Genomic DNA, 15,287 nt, shown 5'->3' with positions numbered 1-15,287 from the left:
CGAGCCTTAAAATCATGTTAAACAATGCTAAAACCTCGAATCATATCCCAATTCAAGCCTAATATAACTTTAAAATTTCAAATTTCTACAAACGATGTCGGAACCTATCAGATCACGTTCGATTGACCTCAAATTTTGCACACAAGTCATAAATAATATAACAGACCTATTAAAATTTGCAGAATCGGATTCCGACCCCGATATCAAAAAGTCAACCCCAGTCAACTTCCCAAAAATTCAACAGGAACCAATTACCCCGGTAAGTCACATAATAACTGTAAAGCATAAATAGAGTAGTAAATAGGGGAACGGAATTGTAATACTCAAAACGACTGGCCGAGTCGTTACATTCTCTCCCTCTTAAACAAACGTACATCCTCAAACAGGTTTAGAATTATACCTGGAGTGATGAAAAGATGAGGATAACAACTGCTTATCATACTCGATCTCCCAAGTCGCCTCCTCGATCGGATGACCCCTCCACTGTACTTTTACTGAAGCAATGCTCTTCGAACTTTCTAACCTGTCTACCCAAAATAGCCACTGGTTCCTCAACAGAGATCCTTGTCCAACTGGACTGAGCTAAAGTCTAACACATGAGATAGATCGCCGTGATACTTTCGGAGCATAGAAATATGGAACACTGGATGAACTATAGTGAGATTAGGTGGCAATGCAAGTCTGTAAGCCACCTCCCCACCTCTCTCAAGGATCTCAGAAGGCCCAATTTACCTATGGCTCAACTTGCCCTTTTTACTAAATCACATAACACCCTTCATGGGCGAAACCCAAAGCAAGACCCGCTCATCAACCATGAATATAATATCACGAACCTTCCGGTCCGCACAACTCATTTGTCTAGATTGGGCTGTGCAAAGTCGATCCTGAATCAATTTAACCTTTTCCAAAGCATCTTAAGCCAAGTCCGTACCTAATAGCCTAGCTTCACCCGGCTCGAACCAACCCACTGGAGACCGTCACCGCCTACCATATAAGGCCTCATACGGTGCCATCTGAATGCTCGACTGATAACTGTTTTTGTAAGCAAACTCCGCAAGTGGAAAGAACTGATCCCAAGCACCCCCAAAATCTATCACACACATGCGAAGCATATCCTCCAATATCTGAATAGTGCGCTCGGACTGTCAGTCTATCTGAGGGTGAAATGCTGTACTCAACTCTACCCGAGTACCCAACTCATGTTGTACGGCCCTCCAGAACCGTGACGTAAACTGCGTACCCTGGTCAGAGATGATAGATACTGGTACGCCATGAATCATGACGATCTCGTGAATACAAACCTGAGCCAGCTACTTCAAAGAGTAACTAGTAACCACAGGAATGAAATGAGCTGACTTGGTCAATCTATCCACAATTACCCAAACTGCATCGAACTTCCTTTGAGTCCGTAGGAGCCCAACAATGAAATCCATAGTGATTTGCTCCCATTTCTATTCTGGAATCTCTAGCTTCTGAAGCAATTCACCAGGTCACTGATGCTCATACTTCACCTACTTCAATTTAGGCACCGAGCTACATATTCTACTATGTCTTTCTTTATCCGCCTCCACCAATAGTGCTATCTCAAGTCCTGATACATCTTTGTAGCACCTGGATGAATGGAGTACCACGAACTGTGAGCCTCTTAGAGAATCAACTCACACAAATCATCTATACTGGGCAGACATAGCCTGCCCTGCATCCGTAATATACCGTCATCTCCAATAGTGACTTCCTTGGCATCACCATGCTGAACTGTGTCCTTAAGGACAAGCAGATGAGGATCATCATACTTACGCTCTCTGATGCGATCATAAAGAGACGACTGAGAAACCACACAAGCCAAAACTCGGATCGGCTCGAAAATATCCAATCTAACAAACTGGTTGGCCAAGGCATGAACATCCAAGGCTAAAGGCCTTTCTGCTACCGGTAAGTATGCTAAGCTACCCAAACTCTCCGCTTTACAACTCAAGGCATCGGCCACTACATTGGCCTTCCCGGGATGATAGAGAATGAAGATATCATAATCCTTAAGCCACTTCAACCATCTCCGTTGTTGTAAATTAAGATCCTTCTGTTTAAACAGATGTTTTAGACTCTGGTGATCAATATAAACCTCACAATGGACACTGTACAAATAATGCCGCCAAATCTTTAAGGCCTGAACAATAGCTGCTAACTCTAGGTTGTGGACCGGATAATTCTTCTCATGTACCTTTAACTGTCTAGATGCATAGGCAATTACCCTACCGTCTTGCATCAACACTACGGCGAGACCAATACATGATGCATCACAATACATAGTATTAGATCCTGAACCTGTAGGCAACACCAATACTGGGGCTGTAGTCAAAGCTGTCTTGAGCTTTTGAAAGCTCTCCTCACATTCCTCGATCCATCTGAATGGAGCACCATTCTGGGTCAATTTAGTCATATGTGCAGCAATAAAAGAAAAACCCTCCATAAATCGGCGATAATACCCTACCAAACCAAGGAAACTCTAGATCTCAATAGCTGATGACGGTCTGGGCCAACTCTGCACTGCTTTAATTTTCTTCGGATCTACCTCGATCCCTTCGCACGAAACTATATGACCCAAAAATCCTACTGAATTAAGCCAAAATTCACACTTTGAAAATTTTGCATATAACTTCTTTTCTCTCAAAGTTTGAAGCACAGTCCTCAGGTGGTGCTCATGATCTTCCCGGCTCCGGGAATACACCAGAATATCGTCAATAAATACACTATTCATTAATTGCATAAATGCTACTGGGGCATTGGTCAGCCCAAAAGACATCACAAGGAACTCGTAATGACCATACCGAGTCCTGAAAGTAGTCTTCGGGATATCTGGCTCCCGAATCTTCAACTGATGAAGGCCTGAACGTAAGTCAATCTTAGAGAACACTCTGGCACCCTGAAGTTGATCAAATAGGTCATCAATACGTGGCAATGGATACCTGTTCTTCACTGTGACCTTGTTCAACTGGCGGTAATCAATACACATCCGCATAGAACCATCCTTCTTCTTCACAAATAAGACATGAGCACCCCAAGGCAATACACTTGGCTGAATGAAGCCCTTATCAAGCAACTCCTGTAACTGCTCTTTTAATTCTTCCAACTCTGTTGGGGCCATACAATATGGTGGAATAGAAATGGGCTGAGTGCCCGATAATAAATCAATGCTAAAGTCAATATCCCTATCGGGTGGCATACTCGGAAGATCCGTTGGAAATACATCAGGAAAATACCTTACTATAAGAACTGACTCAACGCTAGGAGTATCAACACTAACATCTCTCACATAGGCCAGATACACATCACACCCCTTCTCAACCATTCATTGATCCTTAATAAATGAAACAACCCTGCTAGGAATATGATCCAAGGTACCTCTCCACTCTAGCCGCGGTAGGCCTGGCATAGCCAATGTCACCGTCTTGGCGTAACAATCAAGGATAGTGTGATAGGGCGACAACCAATCCATGCCCAAAATAATTTCGAAATTCACCATACTGAGTAATAATAAATCAGCTCTGGTCTCAAAACCACTGATAACAATAAAACATGACTGATAAACGCCATCAACAATAATAGAATCACCCACGAGTGTAGCTACATCAACAGAAGAACTCAAAGAATCATGGGATACACCCAAATACGGGGCAAAATAAGATGACACATAAGAATAAGTGGAGCCTGGATCAAATAAGACTGATGCATCTGTATGACAGATAGGAACAATACTTGTGATAATAGAATCGGAAGGGCATAATATCTGGCCTCCGTCCTAGTAGGAAGGGCATAATATCTGGCCTGGCCTCCCCCTCTAGGGCGACCACTACCTATCCGACCTCTACCTCCAGCTAGCTGTGCAGGTGGAGTAGCAACTGATGCAGTGATCATGGCCTGAGAAGCCTGAGGGCCCCGTGGAATAGGTGGGGCCTGCGAAATCTCTAGAGGTGCACCCTTCCTTAATTTGGGGAAATCCCTAACCATATGGCGAGTGTCACCACACTCAAAACAAGCTCTCGGAGGACGTAGCTGATGTGACTGGCTCGGGCCTGATCGATTGGACTTGCCACTGGAAACATTCTGTACAGGAGGTACACTAGACACTGGCGGTGCATAATAGGGATCCTGGGGCCTAGGAATAGCCAGAGTACCGCTGGAAACTGGAAGTGCTGAATGAACAGGACGACTCCCACAACCCCTACCCTGACGAGTAGTAGATGGAGCACGAGAACTGTTATACATGCCAGAATCTCGGGGTCTCTTAGCTTTCCTTTCTTCTCTCTCTCGGATCCGCATACCCTCCAATATCCTAGCAATAGACACCACCTGCTGGTATGCGATGTCCATCTCCAACACCTAGGCCATACTGAATCTGATACTACGATGGACCCCCTCAATAAATCGGCAAACCCGCTCTCGAACAGTCAACCAAGGCTGGTGCATGCCTAGCCAAATCACTGAATCAGATAGCATACTCTGACACGGTCATAGAACCTTGGCGCAGCTGCTCAAACTCTGTGCGCCATGCATCTCTAAGACTCTAAGGAACATATTCCCTCAAGAACATATCTGAAAATTGAGTCCAAGTAAGTGAAGCTGCCTCAGCCGGACTATCGAACTCGTATGCCCTCCACCACTGGTAAGCCGCTCCTCTAAGCTGAAATGCCGTGAAAGAAACCCCACTGGAATCCACAATACCCATAGTACGAAGGATACAGTAAGATTCCTCAAGAAAACCATGAGCATCCTCTAAAACTAAACTGCTGAAAGTGGGAGGGTGGTACTTCTTTTCTCGAGCCTGAGCTGCTCCCGCTCTGAAACTACTGTCCAAACCTCGGGACGAACTGGGATAACTGGTTGCACTGGTATAACCTCTAGGGCATGGTCAACCTGGGCTTGTGGCTCTGGGGTACAGGCGGTGGAATTTTGTGCTCCTCTCCCAGCCTGAGATATGGCAGGAGCAAGTAGAATCAACCTTGCCTGAGCAAGAGTGCCAAACATGTTAAGAAACTGGGCAAGAGTTTCCTAAAGTGCAGGGGTAGTAACAGGTGTCTCAGGTGCCTGCCATCCAACTGGAGCTATTGGTGGCTCTGCTGCAGCAGCTCATGCAGGTGCTCTGGCTGCACCACGTGGTCTTCCTCGGCCTCTGCCCTGGCCTCTTACGGCTCCAACAAGGGGCGTGGGTGTCTGATCATCGGATCCAGTTATGCGTTTACTCACCATCTGTGAGAGAATAGAAAGACAAAGTTTAGAACTTCGAAGTCAACAATGCACACGATAAGGAATCAAAGAAGTGAACATTTTCCTAATAGTTCCATAGCCTCCTAAAGATAAGTACAGACGTCTCCGTACCGATCCGCGAGACTCTACTAAACCTTCTTGTGACTCATAACACTTATGAACCTAGAGCTTTGATACCAACTTGTCACGATCCCAATTCACCCTTCGTAGGATGTCGTGATGGCACCTAGTCTATAAGACTAGGTAAGCCTAACAAATTGCGGAATAACATAATAAGAGTCTGAAACTCAAACCTCAATGGCTGTAATAAATGGAAACTGCAAGTCAAAGAACTAAAATCTCCCAAAACCCGCTAGAAACAAGTCACAAGCTTCTAAGAGAAATACTAATTGTCTTTATACATTAGAGTCTTCTAAAGTAAGGAAAACAACATGATAAGGATAGAGGGGGACTCCGAGGTCTGCGGACGCTGGTAGATATACCTTGAAGTCTCCGCACACAGGTAGCTCACTGATATTTGGGCTGGTAAGCAGTAACTGGTTCTGCACAAAAAGATGTGCAGAAGAGTAACATGGGTACACCATAGCGGTACCCAGTAAGTGCCAAGCCTAACCTTGGTAAAGTAGTGACGAGGTCAGGTCAGGCCCTACAAGAAATAATAGAAAAATATGATAGAGGATATAATAGTATAATGAAATGACTGAAGAGAGAACAACACAACAAAAAGACGTAAACAACAGGGGCGCTCCTGAGATACCGTCTTGTAGACCCAAAAGTAAATGCTGAACAGGGGATATCCCGAGATACAAAAAGTAAATATGCAAGGGGATCTCTCGAGGTTCCGCCTCGTAGTCTCAAAAGTAAATATGCAGTATAGGGGAATCTACCGAGGAACCGCCTAAACTACTCAGCAATAATCTATATTTCCAAATTTAGCCTATGTACACACTTGTCACCTCACGTACACGATGCTCACATATCACAAAATGTTACAACAATATCAATCCTAAGGGAATTTCCCCTACACAGGGTTAGAGAAGCCACTTACTTCGAATCACGCTCAATCAGTCAAGTAGAATGCCTTTCCCTCAATTTTCCGACTCCGATCGACTCGAATCTAGTCATAATTAATTCTATTTAGTCAATGCAAATTATAGGAATATATTCCATATAAAAATACAAATTTTCCAACAAAAATCTAAAATTTAACTCAAAAATTGCCCATGGGGCCCACATCTCAAAATTCAACAAAAGTTAAAAATATGAACGGCCATTCAACTACGAGTCCAACCATTCAAAAATTATCCAAATCTGATATGAACTCGACCTCCAAATCATCAAATCTTATTTCCAAATCCCTAGGCCCAAATCCCCGATTTACACATCAAAAATACCTAATCTAGTCGGATTATTTGATGATAATTCAATATTATGGAGTAAAAATAATCACAAGTCACTTATCTCAAGTTTTCCTGTGAAACCCTCGCTCAAAATCACCCAGCCCCAGCTTGAAATGCCCAAAAATGGCAAAAACTCGGAACCCCTCTGTTTTTGTACTGTCCAGGGGTTTCCGCTTCTGCGAGATTTTTAGCCGCATCTGCGGTTTCATAGATGTGAGAATTCCTTTGCTTCTGCGAATTCATCGCTTATGCAGACAAGAAGTCTGCTTCTGCGGACTCACTTTTGCGAGAAGCTGTCCATTTTTATGAAGCCGCATGGCCCCCCTCATTTTTGCTTATGCAATTGAACCTTCGCAGGTGCGACGTTGCTTCTGCAGACCACCCGTCCGCACCTACGACCACTGCCTCACCAGCCCCTTGTCTGTTTCTGCACTTTCCATGCTCACTTCTACAAGCTCGCACCTGCGTGCCAATATCCGTAGGTGTGATTGCATCAGATGATAGAAACTTTCATATTTTTTTCTAAGTCCGAATTCGATCCGTTAACCATTTGAAACTCACCCGAGGCCCCCGGGACTTCAACCAAATATACCAACAAGTCCTGAAACATCATACGAACTTAGTCGAGCCTTCAAATCATGTCAAACAACGCTAAAACCACGAATCATATTCCAATTCAAGCCTAATGAACTTTGAAATTTCAAATTTCTACAAACGATTCCGGAACCTATAAAATCACGTCCGATTGACCTCAAATTTTGTACAAAAGTCATAAATGACATAACGGACCTATTCAAATTTGTAGAATTGGATTCCGACCCCAATATCAAAAAGTCAACCCCCGGTCAAACTTCCCAAAAATTCAACGTTCGCCATTTCAAGTCTAATTCCACTCCGGACCTCCAAATAATTTTTTGGATACATTTCTAAGTACAAAATCACCATGCAGAGCTACTAGAAACATCAAAACTTTATTTTGGGGTCATTTACACATAGGTCGACATCCGGTCACTATTTCAACTTAAACTTTAAACCTTGGAACTAAGTGTTCCAATTCATTCCAAAACCTCACCGGACCCGAACCAATTACCCCGGCGAGTCACATAACAACCGTAAAGCATAAATAGAGCAGTAAATGGGTGAACGGGATTGTAATACTCAAAACAACCGGCCAGGTCAGTACACTTTGATAATGAGTAGTTATTACATGCAAGAGATACAATTATGAGCATATGAGCTTTAGGGTACATCGTGTAGTTACATGTTGGGAGTACATATATGACTTGATGCAGTTTGTGGAGATTGATACTATGTATATATACATGAATTGGATCTTAGAGGGAGTTTTAGATGTCGAAATTTGGGTCTAAGGGTTATAGGACAAGGTTGAAAGAAGAACCTTCAGTCAGGATTGTGTTAATGTGCTCATATGGATTGAGGTGATGTGAGGTCACCCATGGGTATTCGTATGATAAGTTCTTGCAGTGAATTGATGACTTTGGAACTACTCTAGGCATGTTCGAGGACGAGCGTATGTTTAAGTGAGGGAAAATGTAATGACCCGGTCGGTCATTTTGAGCTTTAGCACTCCGTTCGGTGGTTTGCGACTTTGAGTGGTTTGATATGATATTATGACTTGCATGTGTGGTTGGTTTTGATTTTTGAGAGGTTCGAGATTGATTTGGAAAAATAATTCTCAATTTGGAAGCTTAAAATTGGAAGAATTAACAAGGTTTAACTTTTGAGTATACGACCTAGGAGTGGGGATTTGATAGTTTCAATAGGTTCGTATGGTTATTTTTGACTGGGGAAATAGTTCGTATTTAAATTTGGATGTCCGTAGAAGGTTTTGGCTCTATTTGTCGAAAGTTGGCAATTTAAAGAATTGGAGAGTTCATAGGTTTGACCGAGAGTTGTCTTCGGTGTTAACGGACTCCTATTGTGGTGTTAAGAACTTGGATAAGTGAACTTAGTTGATTGGAACTTTTATGCAGAGTTAAGTTGTGATTCGGAATGTCTATGTGTGATTAAGATGCATTTGGCGAAGTTGGAATGTTTGAAACTTAAGAGAATGATTTGATCTCCGGTTCTTGGTTTTGATGTTATTTGTGGTACTTCGAGCCCTTGCATACGTTTGGATAATGTATTTTTACTTGTTGGTGTGATTAGATCGGGTGTGTTTTAGTTCATTAGTCGAGAGACTAATTAAGTTAAGGATTTGGAGTTTGACCACGGTCAATATCAGGTATTTTGAGTGCGCGAGCAGGTTCATAACATATTGTATAATTGGAATGCAAATATGGTTTGTGCCCGGGAGGTTCCGGATGTGTTTCTCGTGCTAAAACTAAGATTTTGCAATTGCTGAATTTTTTGATTCAACAATTTTGAAAATACCGGTTATGTCACTGAGTTCGTCAATAAATTTCAGACTTGCTTTAAAACATCAAAACATCATATCTTTCTCATTTTAAGGCCAAATTGGATAATTCAAAAAGGCTATCTTGGGTGGAATCACACAAGTATTATGTTGGATTTGTTAAACGTGAGTTTCAAGATCATCTAGCATCTGATTTAAGCTAGGAAAAGTGCTGCATTTTTTGTACTTATTTCGAAATTTCGTTACTTTTTCTCACAAAGTTTGGAGCTCGGGAAGAGACGTTTTTTAGGAGATTTTCATCACTACTTTGTGGGTAAGGGATTTCTAATCATTTTGGTATTATGTCAAGAATCTACATGAATTATTAAGACCAAAAATATGGAATTTTGGACTCGGTCTTAGAATCTAGTCACATATTTGGACTCGTCAGGTTATGGGTCATCGAGATTCAGTATTGGTTCCAAACTTCAGACATACGGGCCCAGATTGACTTTTGTGGACTTTTTTGGGAATTCTTCAAAGATCGAATCTTCATGGATTTGGATCCTATAGCATTGTTTTACTTCCTTGGTTGATGATTGGCTTGGATTTGCGTGACTAGAGGACTAGAGCGAGGTTTTTGCGCTATTTGAGGTTGAAGACTAGCCGGATGAGGTAAGTGTCTTTCCAAGCTTAGGTTAAGAGAATTTTTCTTAATAATTGATATTGTTTGCTATATTTGGGGGGGGGGGGGGTGATGTATATATGAGGTGACAAGCGTGTAAACATGTGCCATGAATATTTATGCTCGGAATAGATTCTATGCTTTACTAGATTGATTGACTACGTGAGTATCATGAACCATGCTAGAGATAATGTTTACCTTATTTTGAGGATAATGAACTATTCATGATATCATTGTTGTACTTGCTTTAGACATAGTCACATGTATGTTATGAACACACACCCGTAGTTGTTATTCTTATTTTATGCCTTAAATTGATGCATGACTACTTGAGTTTCCTTACCCACATTAAAGACTATAAAATTGCTTTTTGATTCTTATTTGGGCATGATGATTATTTGGATGACATATTAAATGTTGGGTCTGTGGTCATACGTACATATGCAAATATCCTACCTAGGAATCATCCCTTGAATACACGCATAGGTCCATGCATGGTTATGTTTATGGCATGTGTGTCATCCGTGCGGTTGTCATGATTATGGCACGTGGGTTGTTCATGCAGTTGCTATGACTAATGCACATGAGTTGTCCGTGCGTTTGTTATGATTGTGGCATATAAGTTGTACGTGCTGCGATTTTAATTATGGGACGTGAGTTGTCCATGCAGTATGGTTAAGGATCCATCCTTCAGAGTTGCCCTTTCATGTTTCTCTCTTGATGGCGTACACACATGTTGTGAGAAACCAATAATTTCTGGTTGATTGTGATGTGGGATCTGATATGATGATTTATTGAGCATAAAGGTGGAAGCTTGGCCATTCAAGTAAAACTTTTGTGCATATACATGCATTTACCTTCTTTATCCATGCATATCATCTATATATGCTTATTGATGCATTTTACACATGTTTGAGACTTGTTAGTGAGTTGTTGAACACTTGGAGAGTGTCGGGTTGAGATAAGAAGAGAGTTATCATCATACATTGATATGTTGGACTCATGTAAAGGTTTTATAAGAAATTGATATTAAATTGGATCATTGTTGTATATAGACACTCTACATCCATGTAGGAGTGTTTAAGTACACGCTACTTGGTGCATGTCTCTTTGTGTGCAAAGTTGGTGCAAGTTGTATTTGCTTTGACCTATTAAATTGGAAAAGCATCTTCATTATCTCTTCTTCAATTGTGCACCTTTATTTGCGATATCCACTATTCTATAATTATTTTCTTGGATGCTTTTCCACCCTATATATGTTATTGCGCTGTATATGTTATATGAGTGAGTATTTTTTTACTTAAAAACCTCGTTACTACTTTACTGAGGTAAAGATACTTACTGAGTATATGGAGTTGATTGTACTCATACTACACTTCTACACCTTTTGTGCAGATTTTGGAGCTGAGTTGTTGTGAAGAACTAAGCCTAGCATTGAAAATACACCAGCTTTCTAGATATAAGCTACCACTTATTCATGGTAGATGAGGATTTGTACCTCTGTTTATGTATATCCAAAACGTTGTTATTTTTTATTTTTACCAACTTGTAAATCTAAATCTTAGTGGCTCATGACTTGTGCTTCCAGTCCTTGGGATAATTGTATGAATTTGCACAATCTTATCTATTATTTATTGAAGACTTTTCATTCGAGTTGTGTTATTTGTTATTTGTCTTACCTAGCATGTTGGAGTTAGGTACCATGACGACTAGGTTGGATTTTGGGTCGTGACAATCAGAGTCATCAACATTTGTTCAAGCAGAAAAAAATGAATTTGAGGCATCAGATGTATCTTGAGTAGCTTAAATATTGTGATATTACTTTTTTGTATCATTTGGGTATGGAAAATGTGGTAGCGGATGCCTTGAATAGAAAGGCAAAGAGTATGGGTAGTTTGACATTCATTCTAGCTAAGGAGAGGCCTTTGGCTATGGATTTTTAGCCGTGGTCAATGGATTTGTGGGATTGGATATTTTTAAGCGTAGTACAGTTCTTGATTGTGTTTTTGTGTAGTCATCCTTGTTTGAGCGCATTAAGGTTCACCAGTATGATGATCCCCATTTGTTAGTGCTTAAGGACACGGTGCAACGAGATAATGCTAAGAAGGTGGTTATTGTAAATGATGGTATTATGCGACTTCAGGGTCAACTTTGTGTCCCTAATGTTGATGGTTTGAGGGAGTTAATACTTTATAAAGCTCACCGTTTGTGGTATTCTATTAATCTACGTGGTACGAAGATGTATTGTGACTTGAAGCAACACTATTGGCGGTGAAGGATGAAGAAAGACATTATTGGTCATGTTTCATGGTGTTTGAATTGCCAGAAAGTTAAGTGTGAACATAAGAAATTAGGTGGTTTCACTCTGAAGATGGTTACACCGGAGTGTAGGTGGGATTATATCACTATGGACTTTGTGGTAGGATTACCATGTACCTTGAGGAATTTTGATGCTATTTGGGTCATTGTGGATAGATTGACCAAGTCCGCGCAATTTATATCGATGTTGACTACTTGTACATTGGAGAGGTTAGCTTAGATTTATATCCAGGAGGTAGTTCATTTGCATGGAATGCCTATTTTTATCATTTTAGACTGTGGCACTCAGTTCAAATCTCATTTGTGGAGAGCAGTACAACGGGAGTTGGGTACACAGGTTGAGCTTAGTACAACTTTTCACCCGCGAATGAATGGTCAGTCCGAGAGGACAATTCAGATTCTTGAGGACATCTTGAGAGCATGTGTGATGGAATTTGGAGGTCACTAAGATTAGTTCTTTCCTATGGCGGAGTTTGCTTACAATAACCGTTATCAGTCCATCATTCAGATGGCCCAGTATGAAGCATTATATGGTAGGCAATGTCGTTCTCCTATTGGATGGTTTGTGTCTGATAACCTAGATTGTTGGGTACAGACTTGGTACGTGAATGTTTAGAGAAGGTGAGGTTGATTCAAAATCGACTTCGGACAGCTCAAAGAAGGCAGAAGCGTTATGCTGTAACAACCCAAAAACCCACCATGTTGTGATAGCACCTAACCCAACCCGCTAGGTAAGCCAACGATCATATAACATAACTCGAACATAAATTCATCAATTAAATAATAGAATAATACTGAGAAAATCAATACAACTATCCCAAGTACTAGTAGTAAAAGTCACGAGCTGCTAAGAATAGGAATACAACACTGACATGAAAAAAGATTACATTATTTGTTTGGAATATACATTAATAAAAATACAAGTCCTAAACTGTCAAGACCCAAAATCTCGCCAAGTCATGATGATACCTAACCCAACCCTCTAGGTAATCCATATAATATAAGACATCACTATAACGAGAAATTAATAATAAATAAGACTGCAAAAATCAATACAACTATCCCAAGGACTGGTAAAATAAGTTATGAGCCACTAAGCTTTAGATTTACAATGCTGTTATAAAGAAAAATACAACATCGGTTCAAAATTTACATAAACATAAATATGAGTCCTAAACTACCATGAACAAGTGGTAGCTTTTATCTGAAATGCTAGTACATCTTCAATGCTAGGCCTTGACCTCCACAACAACTCAGCTTCCCCAAAATCTGCACGCAAGGTGCAGAAGTATAGTATGAGTACAACCGATCCCATGTTCTCAATAAGTTTCTTAAATAAGCTCAGTAAAGTAGTGACGAGGTTTTTAAGTCAAAATTATACTCACCTTATATAACATGTGTATAATACATAGAAGTATCCAAAGAAGCGGTCACATAATAACGAACATCAATAATAAAGGTGCACAACGAAAATAGAAGCAATATATATGATTTTCCAAATAGACAGATCTAGCAACTACAACTTGTACCATCTCCACACGCAAAAAAAAAAGAGACATGCACCAAGTAGCGTGTACTCAAATGCTCCTATGCGAAATGAGAGTGTCTATGTATAACAATGATCCACTTTCATATCAATTTCTAAATACTATGTTTAACCTTTAAATGAGTCCAAAATCTCAATGTGTGATGATAACTCTCTTTTCACATCGATCCGACACTCTCCAAGTGTCCAACAACTCATCAACAAGTCTCATGCATCTGTAAAATGCATCAACTAACATTTGTAGATGATATGCGTGGATAAAAAATGTAAATGTATGAATATGCATAAAGGATCACTTGAATGGACAAGTTTCCACCTTTATGCTCAATAATTCATCACATAGAATCCCACATCGCAATCAACCAGAAACCTATCGGTTTCACACAACATGCGTGTACTCTATCAAGATGGAAACGTGAGAGGGAGACCCTAGGGTGATGGATCCATATGCACACACTGCACGACCGAAGCCTCGTGCACTGCACGATAGAAACCTTACGCTACAATAATATTAATCTCACCATAATCGCACGATAAGGACCTCGTGCCAAAATAATATCACATCACAGTCATCACATGACAAAGACCTCGTGCCAAATGAATAATAATATCACAATCATCGCACGACAAAGACCTCATGCCAAATCAATAATAATATCACAATCATTGCAAGACAAAGACCTCATGCCAAATTAATTGTCACGCCCCGACCTCGGAGAGTGCGACCGGCGCTCAATCGAGATACCTCGGTTAAGCAAGCCTGTTAGATGCCTTCTACCCAACCTTGCCTATTAACAATATAAGAACCAGTACAGGTGATAGACATGAGAAGAGTCAAGTATTCCGTAATATTTTCCACTACTAAAGGATATTCATTTATGATTTTCAACTGATATGATAAAAACTTGTTCGCCCAAATACCAACACTTACTAGTTTAATTCCCAATATCATATACCACCCACAACCTGTCTACGGAGCCTCTAAGTACAACAGAAGAGTAGTATGGATGTGCCGGCGACAAGGCCCCGACTATACCTCAAAATGTAACGTACAACGTCAAATGACATGAAGTCCGGAACAGAGTAGGGCACACCAAAATCTGCTGAATAGAGAGTAACTGCTAACGAGGGTCAAAACCACCTGCTGACGAATCACCTGCATCCATTCAAGATGCAACGCCCCCGGCAAAAGGGGCGTTAGTACATATGGAATAGTACTAGTATGTAAAGCTAAATGTCCACTTTCAAAATAGAATACCATTATAAGAAAGGGAAAACCATAGAAACAACAAGTCACAATCAACAATATCCAAATGCCCAGTTAACACATACCAGTTTTCAAAATACGAAAAATAATATATATTTTTGGTTGGGAGATCATTAGCACCGATATACCACCGTGTTTTTAGCACGAATTCCGATCACGCCCGATCGACTAGGCCATCTCCCAACGGAAAATATGGTGTGACATGTGATGCAATAAAAAGGTGTTACCAAGAGTAGTACCACCATATGCGCAACATGGCGTCCGATCTCCACCCAATCAGCTAGGCCGCCTTCCCACATATGTCGTGTGGGTTGACATTTCCAATCCACAATTATTACCAGTTTCATCCCAATTAAGGGGAATAATATCAATCCACTCCTATACCGGCACATGTAGTTTTAGGTGTGTGTTGTTTCAACCCACCCTTCCTCGGTAATGATACTTCTCGAAAA

General features: G+C 40.8%; 1 protein-coding gene across 1 annotated transcript; it reads right to left on the bottom strand.

The window, feature by feature from the left end:
• Nucleotides 1-3,346: 3,346 nt before the first annotated feature.
• LOC138892375 (uncharacterized) lies at nucleotides 3,347-4,368 on the bottom strand. Its single transcript, XM_070176083.1, has 2 exons — nucleotides 3,867-4,368; nucleotides 3,347-3,729 (listed from the first exon to the last, which is right to left on the bottom strand). Exons 1-2 carry the CDS (start codon nucleotides 4,366-4,368, stop codon nucleotides 3,347-3,349), a joined length of 885 nt encoding a protein of 294 aa, XP_070032184.1.
• Nucleotides 4,369-15,287: the final 10,919 nt, after the last annotated feature.

Source organism: Nicotiana tomentosiformis, chromosome 5, assembly GCF_000390325.3.
Source record: "Nicotiana tomentosiformis chromosome 5, ASM39032v3, whole genome shotgun sequence".
Classification (NCBI taxonomy): Eukaryota; Viridiplantae; Streptophyta; class Magnoliopsida; order Solanales; family Solanaceae; genus Nicotiana; species Nicotiana tomentosiformis.
Note: the sequence above shows the minus strand (reverse complement) of the source record. Positions and strands in the feature narration are given on the sequence as shown.